The 23,245-nt window shown below is 42.0% G+C and overlaps 1 protein-coding gene across 7 annotated transcripts in view; it reads right to left on the bottom strand.

The window, feature by feature from the left end:
* ALDH18A1 (aldehyde dehydrogenase 18 family member A1) overlaps positions 1–23,245 on the bottom strand; it is a 49,685-nt gene that overhangs the window by 18,586 nt on the left and 7,854 nt on the right. For 2 of the 7 annotated variants that reach the window (XM_038009346.2, XM_038009347.2), the window contains exons 3-10: positions 17,771–17,985; positions 11,827–11,976; positions 11,633–11,737; positions 8,005–8,157; positions 7,465–7,555; positions 3,175–3,299; positions 2,249–2,393; positions 1,540–1,613 (exon numbers count right to left, since the gene is read on the bottom strand). In XM_038009346.2, the coding sequence (XP_037865274.1) occupies positions 1,540–1,613; positions 2,249–2,393; positions 3,175–3,299; positions 7,465–7,555; positions 8,005–8,157; positions 11,633–11,737; positions 11,827–11,976; positions 17,771–17,985 (1,058 nt within the window). Of the gene's footprint in view, positions 1–1,539; positions 1,614–2,248; positions 2,394–3,174; positions 3,300–7,464; positions 7,556–7,998; positions 8,158–11,632; positions 11,738–11,826; positions 11,977–17,770; positions 17,986–23,245 lie in introns of all 7 variants that reach the window. The other 5 variants (XM_038009343.2, XM_038009344.2, XM_038009349.2 and 2 more) reach the window with 3 other exon arrangements.

Below are 23,245 nucleotides of genomic sequence, written 5' to 3' on the forward strand. Positions count from 1 at the left end.
AAAGGTACACCATTAAAAAAACAGAGATGTTAATCCAAGAAGAATGCACACCAGTTTTTAAACCTACTCTTCTGAGAGTGCCAGGCCTTGCTCCCACATCCAAGGTCACCACTGACTGAAATCTCCTGACTTCCCGTCACTTATTCCCACCACTGCTCCCCTTATTTCTTCCTTCCTCTCTCATTGCCAACCCCTAAGTCACTTCTCACTTTTCCTCTCTTTTTTTTCTCTTATGACTCCTGATTATTATAATTAGCAAACCATGGCTAATTATAATAATCAGGAGTCATAAGAAAAAAAAAAGGAGGCGGGGAAGGGGCATGATGGATACAATCTGTAAAACATTGTATAATCTGGCCGGGCGCGGTGGCTCAAGCCTGTAATCCCAGCACTTTGGGAGGCCGAGACGGGCGGATCACGAGGTCAGGAGATCGAGACCATGCTGGCAAACACGGTGAAACTCCGTCTCTACTAAAAAATACAAAAAACTAGCCGGGCGAGGTGGCGGGCGCCTGTAGTCCCAGCTACTCAGGAGGCTGAGTCAGGAGAATGGCGTAAACCCGGGAGGCGGAGCTTGCAGTGAGCTGAGATCTGGCCACTGCATTCCAGCCTGGGTGACAGAGTAAGACTCCGTCTCAAAAAAAAAAAAAAATTGTATAATCTGTAGGAGATTATGTAACTGTACAGGGGCCAGGACTTTGAAGTAACACGATACATAGAGTCTTACTTATTTAATATCATTAACTGGTTTATTTCCAGGTAAGTTCTTATATCTGGTTCTTCCTCGTAAATTATTTATTTAAAGCATTTAATCAAAGTGAAAAAATTCAGTCCTAGGTACTTGAAGACACCCCAAACCTGACCCTGCTAGATTAGGAAATGTGGCAAATAAGTATGCTGATTATTGGAGGAGTAGAGGGAAGTGGTTTGAAAGGTAAGCTAGGCTCCTCCTCTGCTTTCCTTTCTTTGCTGTTGGAGTTACTTTCTCTTTTCTCAGGCCAAAGGATTCACTAGTATAAACGCATATACATCCTTACTCTCAAATCCATCCTCGACAATATAATCCCTGGGGGACCAGCTCCCAGCTTCCACTTGACCTCCTCACCACTTCCAGCCTCATGTTTGCTACTTAGACTAATTCATGCCAGACAGGTCAGGGCTACAACTAGGGAGCAGGCTCTCGAGCTTCCCATCTTCCAGGCAAGTCAGGGGATTTGGAATGGGTTGGGATAAGCAATTTTCCCACATTTCCATGCCCAGTATGTGGCAGAATTAGGTAACCTTCCTAATCTCATCATTTTTATAATGCTTTTGATCAAAACATCATAGTGATGAAAAGTTATCTTGGGCTTCTGTCTATAAAAGATAAAAGAGAAAATAAAATTAAGAAAAAGAAAAAAGGCAGAGCAAATATGAATCAGACTTGTAACTCAGATAACTCTATGGCTCACTAGGAATAAAGACGGAGTCAGCAGGTTTGACTCCTGTAATCATACAGCATGACAAAACTGTAACAATACTATCAGCTAAGGTTATTACCTGCTCAGGTTCCAAGGTGGCCAACATCCTTCCTCCAGATCGAGCCATTTCTCCCTGCTGTTCAACAGTAGGGCCTGCAAGAATATGTGCAAATATCAGGTCCTGGTCACCTTAGATCTCTCTCACTTTGCCAGCACTTGCACAGGCTCATCATGCCCACAGAAGGAACACATGACGCTTGTTTCACACAGGGGATCAGTATGACCAATAAAATAGCAAAAGAATGTGCCAGATTCACTTGGGCATAAACATAAGAACTTGCCTGTATTTCTGGGGTAGACAATATATTTTAAGTTTTCTAGAATTCTTCTGAATTCCACTTCGGCGATACTTTTTAATGTGTTTACATTTCTGAATGCAGATTATGAGGTAATTCTGTCCTTTGCAAACACTCGACAGTACATACTATATCATATGCATCTTTGCATCTCTAGTGCTTATTACTACCTGGCATCTAACATAGGCCTAGCAAATGTTTCTGAGAAAATCAATGCTTATATACTTTAACCGAGTGATTGTACAGAGAATAGGCCTAGCTAGGCAGATTAGACAGAATTTCACAAAAGCAAAGCAAAATCCAATTTTGCAAATAGTGCTCAAAATAATGCCGTATTTCGAAATATTAGCATATCAATTCTGTGATCTCTAACTAAGCCAGGTGTCACTAGTTCCTATCACAGGACTTGGGACCTTATGAAGAACTATTTACCTGCAGGCTTTACTTCTGAAAAGAAGGTACCAACTTTCTTCCCCTCCACGATGTCTGTGATGACGTGCCCAGACACCTTTGGGTGGGTTCCGTTGGCAATAACAACAGAAGTGCCACCTTGCAAAGCCCAGAGGGCTGCTTTCACCTAATGAGACAGGTTAGATCCAGTAAACATGAGATTCAGACCTACTCACCCACATTTTAAACTTGCAAAAAGATATAAAATACAAGTTGATATTGAACAACTTAAGTATACGAAATGTGTTTTTAAAAGCTTAGAAGCTCCGAAAACACATTACAGCTCACACACTTTCCAGCTCAACCTTGGCATGTGTTACTTAAAGGTAAGCCAACCTATCCTTTGTTTCCAGTCTGTTCTCTCTTCAGTCTCCCTAGTATGGGACTCATAACTACTACATTTGATTTACTGTGCCTCAACTTAGAAACAACTAAGGAGACCAACAGGCTGGGGTTTGACCAGAGTCTGATCTTGAGTACTTTCGGTTTTTCTAAGTGGGGATCTTGTCATCATCTGTGCTGTTGATACATGTGATGCTGTACCATAGGGGTGTAACTTCTAAGAACAATTAATGGGACAAAATTTTTGAAAGATTTCATCAAGAAATATTTGAACTGATAAATGAGAGATTTATGAATTATGAAAAATATATAGGCCCTGCCCTTGCAGAGTTTACAACATGAACACACTGTTCATACAATATTAATGGAAAAAACCCACATACACAGACATAACTAAATGTTGGAATACAACACTCAATAAATCTATATTTAGGTATGTACATATTTAAGTGTGTATGTGCCTACTATCTGAACCATTAACCCCCAAATAATTACAAAAGTAAAAAGGATACAATACAGTTTGGGCTTTAAAATTGTTATAGGCAGTTAAGGTACCAGATTCTTACCTTGGCTTCCATGCCACCCATTCCCACTCTAGACTTGGTTCCAAATGTCACAGACTGCTGATCTCCGGGATAAAATATATCAATAAGCTTTGCATCATCTGACCCTGGGGGGCTGTCAAAAAGGCCTAAAAAATAGACAAGAGTCAGTAATACTGCTTTGATGGAAGTGTCTCCAAGACAGGCCTCCCCAGGGCACCTGCCAATCACTCTGTACTTTACTCATCCAAATGAATGCCACTGCACTACCACCTGCTTTAACCAGAAAAAGAGAACAAAGGATTCGACACTGACAAACAGCTCCAGGAGGACTCACCTTATATACTCCTATAACCTGGCTTGATAGATAAATGTTTCCCCACATCAGACCATGGCCATATCCTTGGCACATTTATTAGCCCTGCCCATATCCCTGGCAAGGTATCCTTAATTCTGCCATTGCTACTTATGATGTTGTGCTTTAAGGACAGAACTGAAAAAGAAGGGTGGCTATTGCAGAAATGGCATAGTAGCCATATACTGTTAAATGTGACTGTTTCCAAGCAGGATGAAATGCAACAGAGGTACTCATTAACTCTCACAGTACCCTTTGAAACAGTCACCAATTTACACTCCCAATTTTATGAGTGAGTCACTGTAGAGGTTAGGCTGAGTCAGCAGGAGACTGCATGACTCTTGACATTCAATCTGAATTTATTACCATAAAGCACATGTCCCTTTTATAACTAAGTGGAGTGACATAAAATAGTTACATGAAACGTTACATGCATACAATCCAAGATGAAAAATCCTCACAATTTCACTTTGAAAAAGAGTGAGTAGGAGCTTGGAAAAGAAAAAGGGGGGGTAACAGGGGGCTAAGAAACTGGAGTTAAGTCAAGACCTAAAGTGGACACAGATGGGAAGGCTGGGGACTGGCTGAAGGACATTTTGGGCAGTGATTTTTCTGGTTTCAAGTTACTGCTTTTCCTGTGCTATAATATACCTCTCCCCTCCATTACTCCAAACCTTTAAGACAATCTTGCTACATACTACCTCTCTGAGGGAGTAAGTGAATCAGGGAAGAGAGGAAATCGATGCCCATTGTAGAGCAGAGCAGTGACAACCATAAGCAGTGCAAATTACTACAAGAAAAGAAAAAATAACTTTTCACAATCTGTCAATCTCAACCTACTACTCCACAGCTCTCCAGGATTTAGGGTTAGGATCCTCCCAGAAGATACAGTGCTGTGAGATCACAGATTTAGATTTGGAAGTTGTTTCAGTTTCATATATTAGTATAGGAAAGAGTGGACAATTCTAGCCAAACCTTCTCCAAAGACAGTGAAGGGTTCCTAGCATGCTGATAATGTGCCTACTCCTCCTTTCCCTTTACCCCACCAAGAGCATAGTTAAAATTCAGATACTGTTCTAAAAAATCAACACTCAGTAGAAAACGAATTAGGATAATCACAGTAAGAATGCCAGTCTACCAGTGACCCGATTTTGGTGCTTGAAGCTGCATCAAAATGATTTGCTAGAGTGTTGTTTAAATTGGGTTTTATAAATTAATCTCGAAAACCTACTTTTCTTTTTTTTTTTTTAACTTGTCAGGCAGTATAAGAGAGAAGGAAGAGTGTAGCTTTTTTAATTGAACAGACTCAGATTTGAAACTGGCCTCTGTCAAGCACTTGCTATGTGACTTTAGATATACCATTTAATAGATCTTAATCTAATTTTAAATTAAATTTTAAAAAATTATTTCTTCTTCTCTCCCCTCTCCTCCCCCAATAGGGTCTCTGTTTCTGTCACTCAGGCTGCAGTGAGGTGGCATGATCACAGTTCACTGCAGCCTCAACTTCCTGGGCTCAAGTGATCTTACTGCCTCAGCCTTCCCAAGTAGCTGGGATTACAGGCATGTGCCACGTGTCCAGTTTGAACTTAATTTTTAATTTCTTTATCTGTAAAATTGAGTTAACCTACCTACTACCTACTTTGTAGGGTTGCTATAAAGATTGAATAAATTACATTTATCAAGCACCTAGCACACTATGTGCTCATAGTAGACATTCAGTAAAAACCTGCTGATTGGCCAGGCCCCATGGCTCACGCCTGTAATCACAGTGCTTTGGGAGGCCAAGGTGGGCGGATCACAAGGTCAGGAGTTCGAAACCAGCCTGGCCAACATGATGAAACCCCGTCTCTATTAAAAATACAAAAATTAGCCAGGCATGGTAGCACACGCCTGTAATCCCAGCTACTTGGGAGGCTGAGACAGGAGAATCACTTGAAACCGGGAGGCGGAGGTTGCAGTGAGCCGAGATCGTGCCACTGCACTCCAGCCTGGGCGACAGAGCAAGACTCCGTCTTGAGGGGAAAAATGAATAGAAAACCCGCTGATTAACCAAAATGCCTTCTTTCTCCAGGGTGGCTCACACTTTCTCCAACTTAGCTGTTCCTATCCTGGGACTTCAAATTACAGTGGATAACACAGGACTAAGACTTCTTACAGGTAAAGACATTGACATGTAGGTGTCTTATCTTTGACTTTCCACATGGGCAAAGACAGATCAATTCATCTATGTCTGCCCCTGCCTCCACTAGGTAGCCCCTGCCCTTACCATACAACCGCCTGAGCGTCAAACAGACAACAGGTCTTCCCATGTTAACCTGCCTTGGTGTGGGCTGGGAATTAAGTAGGGGTGTTCTAACCTTCTGGGAATGTAACAGCGGACTTCTGGAATCCTTGATTCTGGACACAGTTACTATATTTCTTATGGGTCAGACTGTGAAATGGAAATAGCTTAAGGAAGCTTGAGAAGAGTGAATGGAAAGACATATTAGAGCCAAGAGTGGCCCCTCCAGGAAGAAGGGAACAGCAGAGAAGAACAGAGCAACATATAAGAACATAGTAGCCAGATAGCCTAGACTTCTACAGTGGCTCCAACTTAAAACAATCTGTCCCAACAAAGAAAAAGAAAAAAAACAAAACAAAACAAAATAAAGCAAAACAAAACAAACAAAAAAACCCATAATCTGTCCTATGGTTTACATTAAAAACTGAAAGTAATCAAAACCACAATGAGATACTACTTCACACCCACTAGGATAGCTATAATAAAAAAGGCAGATAAAAACAACTGAGTAACAGCAATGATATAAACACATTAGAACCTTCATACAATGCTGGTGAGAATATGAAATGGTACAGCTGCTTTGGAAAACAGTCCAGTAGTTCCTCAAAAGTCTTTTAAACAGAGTTACCATGTGACCCTGCAGTTCTACTCTTAGGTGAAATAAAAACATGTTCACACAAAAACGTGTTATGAATGTTCACAGCTAATGTCCATCAATTGATGAACTGACAAATAAAATATGGTCACAGAGTGGCATATTATTCAGCAATTAAAAAAATGAAGTATTGATACATGCTGTAAAATAGATGAACCATGAAAACGTGCTAAGTGAAAAAAGCCAGTCACAAAGGGCCACCATAATATATGAAGCCATTTAAATAAAATGTCCAGAACAGGTTAATCCACGGAAACAGAAAGTATACTGGAGATTGCCTAAAGATAGGGAGTTTGGGTAGAAGTGGGGAGTGACTGCTAATGGTTATGGAGTTTCTTATTGGGGTGATGAAAGAGAAAGTGTTCTACAAATGACTGTGGTTTTGGTTGCACAATTATGTAAATACACTAAACATCACTGAATTGTACACTTTATTTATTTATTTTTGAGATAGGGTCTCGCTCTGTCACCCAGGCTGGAGTATGGTGGCGCAATAACTGCTCACTGCAGCCTGGAACCCCCAGGTCCAAGTGATCCTTCTGCTTCAGCCCCGAGTAGCTGGAACCATAGGCGCATACCACCATGTCCAGCTAACTTTTCTATTTTTTGTAGAAACAAGGACTCACTATATTGCCCAGGTTGATCTCGAACTCCTGGGCTCAAGTGATCCTCTGGCTCTGGCCTCCCAAAGTGTTGGGATTATAGGTGTGAGCCACCACACCAGGACAGAATTGTAAACTTCAAATAAGTGAATTGTAAGATATGTGAATTATATCTCTATAAAGCTGTTATTTAAGAAAAACAACTGAAAGCACCTGGAAATAACATTTCAGTATTCAAACTACATCTCTTAGACTCGCCCACCCTGTTTTGAATCATAAAAGCCCTTTGTCTGAACACATGGCTAATGATCTATAGCAAAAAATAGATCAGAGGGACGCAAAGAAAGAGGGAAACTCACGTGCTCATACATGTAGCATTTAAAACAAAGGGCAGATAAAAGAAAAAAGCATTACTTTGTACCTTCTACATCTGAAAGAACAATCAAGAGGTCAGTCTTCATTTCCACAGCCAGTCGGGCAGCCAGGCTATCATTATCTTTAACACTAATAACCTAGAATGCAGATTAAAAAGTCATAAGTGAGTGAGCTAAGCAGTCCAAACAGAAATTCACGGAAGCACCCAGCCAAGCTCAGGCAAAACCAAGCTAGGCTCAGGCAAAACCAATGAACCCAAATATATAGATGACAGCTCTTGCAGGCCCCTTCTGTCTGCAAAACACAGTGTTAACTGGCAATCCCTTTTCCAAACATGCAGTCTTCTAGCCACTGAAATATACAAGCCATGCTCATTGCACCATCTTAAGTGACTATAGCACCTCACCCTGTTGAATGCAACCACAAGTTCAGAAGAGCTTATGCAGTCACTGCTCCATGACAACAGTTTCTCTCACAGCTTTTCCATCTTGTTTATGCCAAACTTCCGGTGTTAGTGCATGCAGCAGAGCATGGTGTTAGTGTCTCCAGCATGCTTAACCTTTAGAAATACTTTACCCACATTTACCCCCTGCAGGTCACTGTTGGGCTCAGCTGGGGGGACAACAGCATCATTTGTGTTGACAATGGGGACAATGTTCATTCTAAGGAGTTCATGAAGTGTTCCATTGAGGTTCCGGCGCTTCTGCTCATCATGGAAATCCAAATTGGTCACCAAAATCTAAAAGGATTAAATAGATGGAAAATGCAGGAGGGAGAAAAATGCTACACTTCCCAGTATACAAAAGATGCTAAGAGTAGGGGAGTTAAACTGTAGGTTTCTGGGGTCCCATACAGATTAGAATGAAATATGCATATCTGGGTGCTATCCAATTCTTTGTTTTCTTCAAGACAGGGTCTTACTCTGTTGCTCAGGCTGTAGTGCAGTGGCATAATCTCTGCTTACTGCAACCTCCACCTCCTGGGTTCAAGCAATTCTCATGCCTCAGTTTTCCAAGTAGCTAGGATTATAGGCACGCGCAGCTAATTTCTGTATTTTTAGTAGAGACAGGGTTTTGCCATGTTGGCCAGACTGGTCTTGAACTCCTGGCCTCAAGTGATGGGATTACAGATGTGACCCACTGCACCTGGCCCCAATTCTTGTAGAGATAAAAAAAAAATTACAATAATCTGAAAGATTTATGTAAGAATGTTCAAGACTTCTTGCAAAAGTACTTTAATCCTCAGAGAGCTAACAAATCCCAAAATCTCATCCATTTGCAAAATTAAGAAATTAATGTATCTATTTTTAGAGGAATACTGGGGGAGTCAGTGATTATTCATTAATTTCTTTTCTTTCTTTTCTTTTTTTATAGAGAGGGTCTTGCTCTGTTGTCCAGGCTGGACTTGAACTCCTCGTCTCAAGTGATCCTCCCACCTCAGCCTCCTGAGTAACTGGGACTAAAGACGCACACTGCTGTGCCCCAGCAATTTCTAAAACATCTCTGTATCCTAGGATCTGATTCAGGGCCTGGCCATAGTAGGCCCTTAAATATTTGGTGAGTGAATGAATAAATTATTTTCCCTGCTTAGAAAAGTGTGTTAGACAAAATGGAATAGGGTTGTGTTATCACTGCTCTTGCTCTGAAGCAGACTATTACTGGAGTTAACTAAGACTGTGTGTGAGCATGTGGGGTTAGCCTGAGAAATTCAGCCTGAGCATGTGGAGGTTAGTCTTTAGTCACAAGCTGAAAGAGGGGCAGAACACAACTTGGTTCAAGGGAGGAGATGAGCATAAGGTGCTCAAAGGTACAATGGAGATGGGCGTGTGGGCTGGTAAACAGCCCTGCTTTCTAGCTTGAACTAGAATTTTATGCAATGTTTAGGAGAAAAAGATAAATGGGTAAATGGAGATAGCAAGAAACTAAATGGCAACAAACCTTGAGGCTCAAGAGTAAATAATGTAATCTCTCTAATGTTTACGGAAGAGGGTTCTTGCTATGTAGGGCAGGCTGAGGTAGGAAAAGTTGGAAGCAAATAGTAAAGAAAGCAGGCACTGAAACAGTCAAAGTGAGGATGGTTAAGGGTCTGGCTATGGTAACTAAGAAGAATATAGCAATAAAACAGTAGCCTTAATGATACATAAAACACAGGAAACATACATAGAAAAATAATTCACTCACTCACTTGATAAAAAATTTGTTAAGTACCTCTGAAATGCCAGGGTCTAGTTGCTGGAAGGGAGAATAAGAATGTTGATGGTTTGGGGAAAAACAAAATGGGGCATATTTCTGAACGGGAAGATCATGAACTCCTTTTCAGAAAAGCTTAGTTCTGCTGGACACAGGACTAGGTCAAAGCTGAACATACAGATTCTAGTCATGATGGGGAAAGATCGAACAATTAATATAAACCCGTGGGTAGGAGAGACAAGCAGGAGGTCTAAAGGTCCAAGAAAAATACCTGTCACTAAAATAGCTTCACAAACATGGCCTGGGGATCTCAGCACTAAGGTAGGAGATAAAGAGTCCCAAGAGGGAAATGTACGTGTTTAGACAAGGGCAATCTGTTGAGGGAAAATCAGTTTCCCTTCTACGAAGAAAAAACAAGCTGTTTTAAGTGTTGAAGTCTTTAACCTGGCAAACTACCTACTGGAAGTTTTCAAAAGCCACTGATAATGGTGTTCTATATAATATTACTGAAGAAAATAAGGAACCACAGGATAAGTTACAAAGGGCAAATATTTTCTGTAGATATGATGGCCTTGGGGGAAGACACAGGTGTGAGAGGAAACAGCCCAGGGATTGAAGCTTGTTGGGAACCGGAGGGGCAGAGCTCTTCTTTCACTCAGTGTAAATGGAAACAATGGCTGATACTGCACGGACTCTTCATGCTACTGTCATTCAAAACAAAACAAAACAAAAACAAACTCTCAAAAAGTATCATCCCTGGGAAAAACCAAACCACAGCAAAACCATAGCTCTTGGACTTGAGCTTCCTCACCCAGCTCCAGGCACTTTAAAAAAATTAAAGACCAAAACTGTCATTGGACTGTGGAGACGAGAAAGCAGATAATTAAGAAGAGTGATAGAAATAGAGATTTATATTGCATGTATACTAAGAGAAAAAAGCTAAGATTACAGAAAGTACGGTCCCCAGTCATAGGCAATGGGACAAGCCCATGCCTTTCTGTTTTAACTCACTGACATGAGGACACTCTGGTGTAATACCAGAACATCACTGTGGGTACAAACAGGCAAATGAAGAAGAAACAAAAAAAAAGTAACAGGAAATGAAGAAGCAAAACCTGAAACAATATATGTATACATAACAACATCACCGGTGTAAAATAACATCCTCGCATGTAGTGCACATGTAAAATAATATCCATAATATAAAATAACGGCTATTTTACATCTTTACAGGTAAAGGGGTTTCAAAATAAAATAATTTGGGAGTTAGATTTTTTTTCAGTTGTTTCCTGAAGTGACTGCTATTTAGGTGTCTCTAGTGTGTAGCTGTACAGTTGATTAAGAATATAATTCAAAAAAATTCAGGAGATTTAGGTAAAAATGAAACAATGCAGAAAGAAGGTTCTAGAACATTTAGGGGTAGCCACCAAAAATTCGTAAGTCCCATGACGACTGGAATCATGTCTGATTTGTTCACCACAGTATCCCCAATGCCCAAGACTGCTAGATACACCATAGGTGCTCAATAAATATTTGCTGAATGAGTGAAAAACCAGCCACCCACCAGCATTCCTCTTTCCCTGCAAAGCTTAGTAAGTATCTGCTATAAAAGGCAACCAACCACACGCAAAGAGAAGCAAGCCACCTGAAATCAAAGCAGCAGCGAGATAAAGCCGTTTAACTTCTCTGTCTTCAGAAGTGTTCGCACTTTAATCCTAAGTGTTATTAGGGTAACACGAGCTAATACTGAGAATGTATTATGTAGCAAACACTATACCAAATGCTTTTCATATATTTTCTCACTGAGCCCTTCCAAAAATTATCTGAAATAGGCACTGATATTATCCCCATTTTCAGATGAGGAAACTGAGGCACAAAAAGCTTAGATAAAAAACTTTCTTCAGATCTCTCAAGTAGCAAGTGATGAAGCTGACACCATATTCTAGTAGACTAGTTCCAGACCCCTTTGTTCCACAAGAACCACCCTTACAGGTCCCACACCCCTTTCAAAGCCCAGCCTCTCACCTGGGCAGCACAGATGCTGTACTGGGTAAACATAGCCTCATACAAGGCCATCAGCCCACTCTGTCCGGCAGCTGCACAGGCTCGTGCCTCTAAGACCGGAATTGCCTGTAATATACCAATGAGACAAGGTGTGGTAGGGAATGAGGGAAGAAGACCTGAAGGTCCATTTTAACGTGTGGGGAAGCAGCACTCACCATCTCTTTCAGCTGGTTCTGCCCCGAGTGTAGGGCCTGCCGCACGCTCTGAGACAGAAGGATCTCATGGCGCAAGCGTTGTTTGCCAAAGGCTACAGCTCCGCTGGTCACCAGCATCATCTCTCTGCCCTGATTCTGCAGCACTGATACCTGGCATTGAGAAAGGAAAGGGGATCACAAGTCACTGTACTGTCTCGTTCATCTTTTCACAAGGGATGGAGGTAGGGTGGACTATTGAGTAGATCCCAAATGCTGGTTTATGAACCAGCATGTGGCTGGCTCTGGAAGAATCAACCAGACTGTCTGGTAAAAACACAGATTCCTACATCCTGTCTCAAATTTCTGTTTAGCAGGTGGCAGATAAAAATCAGACATTTTAATTTATTTTCTAATTAAAACAATTGGCTGGGCATGGTGGCTCATGCCTGTAATCCCAGTACTTTGGGAGGCCAAGGCAGGCAGAAGGTTCCTGAGCCCAGGAGGTTCAAGACCACCCAGGCAACATGGCAAGACCCAATCTCTACAAAAAATACAAAATTTAGCCAGGCATGGTGGTGCATGCCAGCTACCTCGGGAGGCCAAGGTAGAAGGATCACCTGAGCTCAGGGAGGATGAGGCTGCAGTGAGCCATGATCGCACCACCACACTCCAACCTGGGCAATAGAATGAGAGAGATGCTGTCTCAAAAACAATAACAACAAAAAGAACCCTAAGAAAAAAAATTTTTTTAAGACAGAGTCTTGCTCTGTCACCCAGGCTGGAGTGCAGTGGCAGGAGTGTGGCTCACTGCAGCCTTGGCTGCCTAGGCTTAAGTGATCCTCCTGCCTCAGCCTCACAAGGAGCTGGAACTACAGGTTCATGCCACCATGCCCAGCTAATTTTTCTTTTTTAATGCATTTTTGTAGAAATGGAATCTCACTATGTTGCCCAGACTGGTCTCAAACTTCTGGTCTCAATCCCTCCTCCTGCCACGGCCTCCCAAAGCTGTGGATTACAGACATAAGCCACCTGGCCTAAGTAAGACATTTTTAATAAGGAAATTCTGGTGTCTAGCCAAGTTTGACATCTATAGGACATGACTGTATTAAGTTGGTGCAAAAGTAATTGCATGTCAATTACCATTGACAGTAATAGCAAAGACCACAATTACTTTTGTGCCAACCTAATATTTGCAGGGAGTGTGTAATACAGAAGGCCTAGTTGCTCCAAGAAATGAAGCCCAGAATAAAAGTCCGCAGGTAGGACAAGCAATGTAGACTCAGCAGATGGCTTCTCAGGTTCTAAGGCTTAACCCAGGTAAATGAGGCTGTTCTGGTGGCACATCTAATCCTATGGGTTGCCTCTGCCTACACCAGGGGCAGATGCTGACCTTGTTCTGCTCTGCCTGCCCAGAACCAAATGTGGTCATTTTGTTTCCTACCTTAAGCAGACCTACATGAAAAAATTAAAGACTCAGATGCAATAAAGTCAATATTCCTAAACTGTCCTTTCCTTCTGATGTCTGAACCCTTTTAACTGGTCCAGGAACTCACAAACAGCTATGATAAACCATGATTTAAAACAATAATAACTTTTATTTTTGAAACAGGGTCTTGCTTTGTCACCCACGCTGGAGGACAGTGGCACAATCACGGCTCACTGCAACCCTGACCTCCAGGACTCAAGCAATCCCCCCACCTCAGCCCCCTGAGTAGCTTCCCAAAGTACTGGGATTACAGGTGTGAGCTACTGTGCCTGGCCCCAACAACAATATTTTATCACAGAAAGTTTCAGCTGCCTGAGGTGGGAGGATTGCTTGAGGCCAGGAATTCGAAACCAGCCTGGGCAAAATAGTAAGACCCCATATCTATGAAAAATTAAAAAAAAAAAAAAACAACCAGCCAAGCAGCATGTGCCCGTAGTCCCAGCTACTCAGGAGGCTAAAGAAGGATCCCAACTAAGCCCAGGAGTTCAGGGCTGCAGTGAGCTATGATTACACCACTGCATTCCAGCCTAGGCGACAGAGCAAGACCCCCTCTCTAAAATAAATAAATAAAAATCAAAAAAAAAAAAAAAGAAAATTTCATATTTAACCGAAGTGGTGAGAATAGTATTATAAATCCCCATGTACATACCACACAGTTTCACCAACTATCTCTCATGGCCAATTTCCTAGTCTCCAATAACCGCTCTATACCCTCACCATTGTTTTAATACAAATTCCAGGCAACAGACATGTTATTTCATCTGTAAATAGTTCAGTAATAACTGCTGAAAGATAATCATATATATTATATATAATATATAATTATATATATTTCTCTCTCCACAAAACCATTATCATCTGGAATATTTCAATGATTTCCTTCATATCAAATAGCCAGTGTTCATATTTTTCCAATTTTTTTCCTTGCTCAAATTGAGATGCAAATTAAACCCTGCATTACAAATTAATTGAAGTGTCTCTCAAGTTTCTTTAATTCATGGGTTCCCCTCTCCATCAGTTTTCCCCCTTGTAATTTTTGTTAAACTGAGTTGTTTATTCTTTAGGATTTCCCAGCCTACATTTTCCCAATTGTGTCCTTATGATGTTAATCCTGCACTTTGTATATCCTATAAACTGATGTTTGGTATGAAGGCTTTTTTTTTTCCCCCAACAAGTCTTTATAAGTTGTGGTGTGCACATCCATCAAGGAGATACATAATGCCTGGTTATCTTTCTTTTTGTGATGTTAGCATCTGTTGATGATCGTTGCCAAGATCCATTATTCCATTAGGAGCTGCAAAATGCTGATACTCTAACTCAATGATTCCTTCATTTATAATCTGGAATAATTCCAAAAGGGAAACTCTCCTTTACTAACTATTTGGTTACCCTGAGGTACAGTTTGCCTATGAAAAGCAGGACAAATGTGTGTCTCCTCCCCTTTACTAACCCATTTTCAACATAATGAGTAGCTTCTCTAGCACCCTCCAAAAATGGCCAATGAAATTTTGTGGTTTTTTTTTGAGATGGAGTCTCACTCTCCTATGCTGGAGTGCACTGGTGCAATCTCAGCTCACTGCATGCTCCGCCTCCCAGGTTCACACCATTCTCCTGCCTCAGCCTCCCAAGTAGCTGGGACTACAGGCGCCCACCACCACAGCCAGCTAATTTTTTGTATTTTTAGTAGAGACGGGGTTTCACTGTGTTAGCCAGGATGGTCTGGATCTCCTGACTTCATGATCTGCCTGCCTCGGCCTCCCAAAGTGCTGGGATTATAGGCATGAGCCACCACGCCCGTCCGTGAAGTCTTTTTTTTTTTTTAAGTGTAATTATGAACTCATGGATTTAAACATATTTTGTTGCATTGTGCAGTGATTCCCTTTTTTTTTTTTTTTTGAGAATGAGTCTCACTCTCGCCCAGGCTGGAGTGCAGTAGTGCTATTTAGTCTCACTGCAACCTCCACCTCCAAGGTTCAAGAGATTCTCCTGCCTCAGCCTCCCAAGTAGCTGGGATTACAGGCAGGTGCCACCATGCCTGGCTAATTTTTGCATTATTAGTAGAGACAAGATTTCACCATGTTGGCCAGGCTAGTCTTGAACTCCTGACCTCAGGTGATCCGCCCACCTTGGCCTACCAAAGTGTTGGGATTCCAGGTATGAGCCACTGTGCCCAGCTGTGATTCCCTTTCTTGATGTTCAAATCATCCCATTTATGGCCAGTGGAAACCACTTTAAGTTGGTTCCTGAGTCCATCTGACATGGTAAGATGACTATTAGGCAGGCCCTGATGGAGACAGCTCTTCCATTAGGTCCACATGCAGCCCTACAAAGCTGGTAACCTACGCAAACCTTTACCAGGTTTTTCCTACTCTTTTCATCAAGTTTCTCCTCCGTTCAAAATCTTCGGTCTGCTTTTGAGACTGCACTCCAACTCACATAGTTGGCTTCAGAGCCCTGCCTAATGCAATGATCCACTTTTTTTTTCATTCTTTCTAATGAGATGACCACCTCTACTTTCCAGCTTGTCTCCTCCCTGGCCCACAGCATGCCACACTCATTCCTGTCTATCCTCTATCTGGAATCCGCTTGAGAGCCTGTCCATTCCCCAGAACCACCGGACTGCACAACTGCAGGAGCATGTCACACTGTATACTTATTAGCATGGAACTTTTCCCCTCTGTTTGTACAAATCCCATCAGTTGTCAAGGCCCAGGCTGAGTTCCAGCTCTCCTAGGAAGCCCCAGGAACAACCACACTCTCATCTGAGTTTCCCATCTCCGGACCCATCGCTCACTGTCATTTGGGCCCACTTATTTGGATATTTACTGCCCTGAACAGTCACCTTAATGTCTGGGGAGTCCCAGTTCTGGCTCCCAAAGGGTAGAGACTGTTATATCTCTAAGGTAGAGAGGATAGAGAGGCTAGTGCCCCTCACAGTGTAGTCTCTTGATAAATATTTTTAAAATTTATCTGATGAACTCAATCTAGAAGGTGGGTTTGATTATTGCTGTTTTTGTGTGTGTGTGGGGGGGGGGGGTGGGGACTGGGGGTCAGGATTTTGCTCTGTTGCCCAGGCTGTAGTGCAGTGACTTTATCATAGTTCACTGCAACCTTGAGCTCCTGGGCTCAAGCAATCCCCCTGCCTCAGCCTACCAAGAAGTCAGAACTTTTTTAGACAGGGTCTTGCTCTGTCACCAAGGCTGGAGTGCAGTCAGTTGCGTGATCATAGCTAATTGCAGCTTCAACCTCCCAGGCTCAAGCAATCCTCCTACCTCAGCCTCCTGAGTAGCCAGGGCCACAGGAATGTGCCACCGTGCCTGGCTAATTTTTAAAAAATTTTTTGTAGAGATGGGGTCTCACTATGTGGCTTAGGCTGGTCTTGAACTCCTGGGCTCAAGCAATCCTCCCGCCTCAGCCTTCCAAAGTGCTGAGATTACAGGTGCAAGTCATCACACCCAGCGATTTCATTTTTGTAGAGACAGGGTCTCACTTTGTTGCTCAGGCTTGATAATTATTTAGAATAGAAAATGTAAGAAAAAAATTGTATCGTTTCAGGTTAGCAGTTTCCCAATATTAACGCCTCAGGAAAGTTGTTTTTTAAAAACTGAAAATTTAATTACGAGGGTAGTGTAAAATTTCAGATGCCATAGAAGAGCTCTTGCTTTATCTGTGGGATGCCTGGATGTCTGGATTTTTACTTTTGGTCAAATCTGGCATGCTGCCTGTTTTTGTAAATGAAATTTTATCAGCTCACGGCCATGCTCATTCATTTATGTATTGTCTGTGGTTGCTTCTGCAGAGTTGTGTAGTGGAGACACAGAACATATAACCTACAAAACTAAAATATTTACTATCTGGTCTCTTGCAGAAAAAGTTTGTAGGCCCAGCACTTTGGGAGGCCAAGGCAGGAGAATCACTTGAGCCCAGCAGTTGGAAACCAACCTGGGCAACAGAGCAAGACCCCTGTCTCTACAAAAACTACACAAATTAGCTGGGCATAATGGTTTGTGCCTGTAGCTGTAGTTACTCAGGAGGCTGAGGTGGGAGTATCACTTGAGCTCGATAGGTCGAGGCTGCAGTGAGCCATGATCATGCCACAACAGTCCAGCCTGGGTGACAGAGTGAGATCCTCTCAAGACAGACAAACACAGCAGCCCCATCCCAGAGATCTCCAGGCCCGAGATGATTCTACTGCATAGCCAGAACTAAGAATCTCCGACAGAAACAGCTCTTTATCACGAAGAAGTCTGCGGCATGAACTGCATGAAATCACCCCTACTCCTTAACATCCCCTTTTCTTGCCCTAAGATGCCATCTCTCACTGGCACCTACGTTGGGAAACAGTTTTCACATTGGGTTAAATCTATTGCACTGAAATCACAATTATTTTTATAAGTTGATGAGCAACTTAAACTCAATTTGAAGTAGCAACTTAAAACCCCAATTTCAGTATAGCATAATTTCTATCTTGGCAATCACCTGCTCAACAATAGATGCCAAGCGCCCCAGGGCCAGGCCACATTCATCCCCTCGGGTCACCACAGCACTGCCGAGCTTCACCACGATTCTCTTGGCATGCTTCAGTTCACCGCGGTGGGCAAAGGACTTGCCATGTGTACGACTGAGGGGTACAGTGATAAAGGGGATGTTGCTCCAAGAACGAACATGTCTGATGACTGAAGGCTGGATACAATCTGTAGCCATCAAAGTCAAATGCAAGAAAAAAAGAAATAATATAGTTTTTCAATAAAAACATACATGCTCAGTATTAACCAGTTTAGATACCAAAAAACAGCATTATCATTATTAACTGTGTAAAACTAGCATAGTATATCAAAAGCTCTATCTAGCATATTCTTATTTTACTTTTGTATGGAGTTTACACCCAGTATGCAGGTCATAGGCATACTCAAATGCTGTTGGTGAAGAGTACAAACAAATTAATCTCTCTTGAAGACAGGTTGGCAAATGTTACCAAAAGCCTTTAAAAAAGTCCTCTAAAAAAGATTTATCAGAAAGCTATTCATCACCGTGTTATTTATTACCGGAAAAATCAGAAGCAGAGTAAATGTTGGATAAAGGGAAAAAGATGAACATTTTTAGAATTTTTAATAATGTACAAAAATGCTTATGATATGTTAATTTCATATATGTATAAACACATAGATGGATAAAATTAATGGAAAATTAATATTTTATTTCTTGATAGGATTATAAGCAATTTTAAATTTTCTTCTTTGTTCTTTCTTAGGTTTTCCAAGCTTATGCAGTAAAGATGCATTGCTTTCATAATCAGAAAAATACGGGTGTTTCTAAAGAAACCATATTACTATAAAAAGAGGAAAGAGCCGGCCAGGCATGGCAGCTCACACCTATAATCCCAGCACCTTGGGAGGCGGAGGCAGAAGGATCACTTGAGGTTAGGAGCTCAAGACCAGCATGGACAACATAGTGAAACCCCGTCTCTACTAAAATACAAAACTTAGCTGAGCGTGGTGGTGGGCACCTATAATCTCAACTACTCAGGTGGCTGAGGCAGGAGAATCGCTTGAACCTGGGAGGCAGAGGTTGCAGTGAGCCAAGATTGTGCCACTGCACTCCAGCCTGGGCGACAGAGTGAGATTCCTTCTCAAAAAACAAAAAAAGAAGGAAGAACCTGATTAGCAAAGACAGTAAAGAACAAAGTAAGTGTATGAATAACACAAAATCTCAACTAGCCTATCTACAATTTCTCTTTGATGAATTCAGATGCCTAACAATGATGAAAGAAACCAAAGAGCTTTCTGAAGGAAAAGCAATGTTAGAGTCAGATACTTTCTATCCCCTTGGACATCTGCCTCTAACCAATTTTCTTGATTCTTTTTCTTGTAACACTGTACGAGATTACAGATAACTTGTACAGATGAACAAACAAACAAACAAAAATTATACAAGATTTCTGAGGAGGAAAAAAATCTTGATTAAAAGCCAAAGAGATACCTGCATAAAGCCAGAAGTAAAAGAGTAAAAGCTGAATGTCAGGCACAGAACCCCTTCAACACTTCTCATGGGCCCAACACCTCCTGCTTCGCTGATTACTAATTACCCATTTGTCCTTTCTCACACAATTACCAGATCCCCAAGTATTGGCAAGGCATACTGCCATCAGTCTAAAGACTACATTTCCCAGCCTTTCTTGCTCAGATAGACAGGACCATGTGACTAACAAGATATCTAACAAGATATCTGGCTAACAAGATACCTGTGAAAATGTTATGTGGAATTTCTAGGAACTTAAAAGAGACATGCTTTCTTCCCTTCATCCCCACTGCTGCTTGGAACATGGGTATGAAGGCTGGAGCTCAATCACTCATTTTGAACTGGAAGGAACTGTGAAGCAACAAGAACGAAAGAGCAGGGATCCCTGATGATTCCACAGTGCTATTCTGGAAGCCCTGGACTGCCTACCTTCTTTCAGGACTGCTAGGCTTCCTTCAGGAGAAAGAGAGAAATACATTTCTATCCTGTTTGAGCCATTATTATTTTGAGTTTCCTGCTATATGCACATAATTATAACTGACATAGAAGGAGAATGACTGCATAGGCAGATGGGCTGGGTGAAGTCTCCATGGAAGAGAAGATGCTGTCAATCAGTGGGGGTGGAGGAGCACTAACAGCAAACAGACCTTCCTCCCTGATAGCAAGAAGCAAGACACGGTGGGTAACATAGGTTCTCAGCAGGACTAAGCTTTAAGCAATTCCCTGCAAAGACTTCTCTATATCTCATTACAAGCAACTCATAAATATTCAAATGAATTACTGAAATAATCATTCCAAGCCACCTTTTGAACCACTGTTCTGTAACTTTATTAGAGAGTTAAGTACCTTCACTTGAACCAACCATTATCACTTCCCTTTATATTGTCTGTCTATAAATGACAATTCTCTGAAAACCTCTTTAGACCTCTGACTCTCTCCTGGCCACTAACTCACTCCCTAACCACAATCTACTGATGGTGGGTAAAGTAGGCAGGAGCTTATTCTCATGAATGGGAAGGTGACTGTGGGTTCTCCTCCCTTCCTGTGTCCTTCACACACAAATCTTAGAAAGAACATTTCTAACAAAGTAGTGAAGATTCATTTCTTCCTTTCCTTAAATAACCATTTTTCAAGTGACTATGTTTCAGGTTTGTGGAGATATAAGAAAGATAATATGATCTTTTTTCACAATAGGCTTGGCATCTAGATCTGGGCACACAGCTACTTAGTAAGCCATTATCTGGGATGGAACTGGGATTCTGACGGCATTGCTGGATCCACAGGTGTATGGTCTCTTCCTGCCACGGGAGTCCCTTGGACTAAAAGACTGGTTTGTTGTTGAGGCTAAGTTTTGCGGAGTGCTACTTTCCTTCATTAGGTTAATTATTAATAATACAGGTACCCTACTCTGTTTTCAGGAATATTATCCTAAGCAATATGTACACCTAAGTCTTAAGTTTAAAAGTTGTACACATAATGGTTTGGTCTTACTGATCTGATAGAGAGAAGGGTGGTGGAGGGACAGGCTTACTTCCCTAGGGTTTGGACCAGGGATCATCAGTGGCTGTTTGCAGAGCTCAGAGCTATGCCAAGTATCATGTATTATCCCTTTGATAGCTGTCAGATCTAGGCTTTCTGGCTTTCTCTCCTGTCCACTGGAGGGCCTATCCCGACCTGGAAGGGGTGGTGAGCATGGGTGGAGCAGCCTGAGAGGGTACCTCGGGAACATGGGTAGTGGCATGCGTGTCTGTCCAGCTGATCAAATGGTGATCAAATGGTAGAAGCCAATCAGAATCCAGCAGCCAGGCTAGCATGAAGGAAGCTAACCCACAGTCTGTATCAGGAGAAGAGGGTGGGTGGCATGGCTCAGTGCCAGGTAGTCAAGGGTCATTCTGGCTGCAGACAATAGGGTAACAGCAGTAGATAAGGCCTGTTAGGGTTCAAGAGGAGGTCACCACTATTAATAAGGTTTCATGCAGGTGACTCAGTCAAATCCAGTAGGTTCTAGCACAAAGGAGAGCTTCATGGGACCCAGAGCTTTTTGGGTTTCCTATTGAACAACACCTTTTACCTTCCAAGGTTGACCCTACATTTCTTGGGGGGTATTTTTTAAATGTTCTACAGTGTATTACACTTGTTAGGGTCCATACTGAAAATGGAGAAGGCCTTGATTAGTTAGGAAAATTCAAGGTTTCTAGAGAAGTAATTGTTTCCCATCTTCTAAGGAACTTTTAGGCTCTAAGTTCCAAAGAAAATCTGTCCCCTCCTAGTAGGTATGAGGGCATAGTGAGGTGTATGTGTGTACACGTGTGGCGTGGTGGGGGATGGGAGGGGTTGTCCATGTTCTTCTTAAGGGCCACAGATTATACTCTTATTACCCTTAAGGAGGAGAACCCTTTATTTCTTCAGCATCAGAGTCCTTATGCCCAGCAACCAATCAGGCTGTGTTCCAGGCCTCAGCAAGAAGGGACCCTGACATGACTTCTCTTTTTCTTTCTGGCCTTCCATTGCCTTCTCTGTTTGTCTCCATAAGCTTTCTCATTTTGCCTTTCTTTTCCTATTTTTTCCCCCTGCTATTCTGCTTATCATGATCAGTGAAAGAGCTCCATTCCAGAAAAATCCAAATCCCCAAATCCAAAAACCTAGGGAAACAATTAGAAAGTGCCTCCTTCTGTGAATGAGCCTAATGAGGATAAGTATCAATAATAAAAATACTGAAGTGAACACTTACCACGTACCAGGAGTTGTGCTAAGTATTCACACACCTTCTACAGGAGTAAAAAGGATAAGCGTTGGCTCTGGAGCCAGACTGCCTGAGTGGAATCTCAACCCCTTCACTTACTTGCTGTCTCCCTAACTATCTCATAAGGTTGGTATGGGGGACAAAACAAGTTCATGCACGAACAGAGATTGGCACAAAATAAATACTCAATGAATATTAGCTGGTACTATGAAAAAAGTATTACTTATTGCGACATGGCATATATATCCATGGTTCCTGGCTTATAAGTCTAATAGTGCTTTTTACAGTCTTTCGTTATAATGTTGGTGTAAGGAAACAGAATCTCTCTCTCTGATCTTCTCCTGAACTCCTTTCACCTGCTCAAGGCAGGACTCTTAATTTGATTGTGGGTTGTAAGACTCTCAATCCAGAGATGGTCCTGCCCCACACCTTGGAGGAAGAAATATTGCACAGAAAGATCAAGATAAAATCTGAACAGACAGGCCTTGCTGGGTTACCCCACTCAGTCTATTAGTATTAGGTCACATCCTTTTTGTTCAATCACATTTCAACACAGTTGTCTATGCTTTAATCATGCCTACTTCAATAAGTCTCCATAAGAGTTCCAAGGGGACAAGGTTCGGAGAGCTTCCAGACAGCTGAACATGTGGAGGTTCCTGGAGAGTGGTGTGCCTGGGATGGGCATGGAAGATCTGTGCCTCTTACCCCACATCTCACCCTACGTATCTCTTCATCTGCGTCCTTTGTAATAAACTGGTAAATCTAAGTGTTTCCCTGAGTTCTCTGCATCACTCTAGCAAATCAACCAAGCCCAAAGAGGGGACTGTGGGAACCCCAACTTGAAGCTGGTCAGTCAGAAGTTCCAGAGGCCTGGACTTAGGACTGGTAGGAAGGTGGGGATGATCTTGTGGGACTGAGCCCTCAACCTGTGGGCTGTCCTCAGGGAGGTAGTGTCAGAATTGAACTGGAGGATACCCAACTGATGTCCACTGCGACCCCCACACATTTGGTTACAGAAGTCTTCTGTGTTGATTGTTGTCATGGAGTGAGAGCAGAGGAAAAATAGTTTGAGCTTTTCCATACTCTACCTTCATCATCATCATCATCGTCGTCATCACCATCACCATCATCTCACTGAATTCTCATGAATTAAGCCTCATAAGTTAGGTATTATTATGAGTTCCTTATTGTTA

This window comes from Chlorocebus sabaeus, chromosome 9 (assembly GCF_047675955.1).
Source record: "Chlorocebus sabaeus isolate Y175 chromosome 9, mChlSab1.0.hap1, whole genome shotgun sequence".
Lineage (NCBI taxonomy): Eukaryota > Metazoa > Chordata > Mammalia > Primates > Cercopithecidae > Chlorocebus > Chlorocebus sabaeus.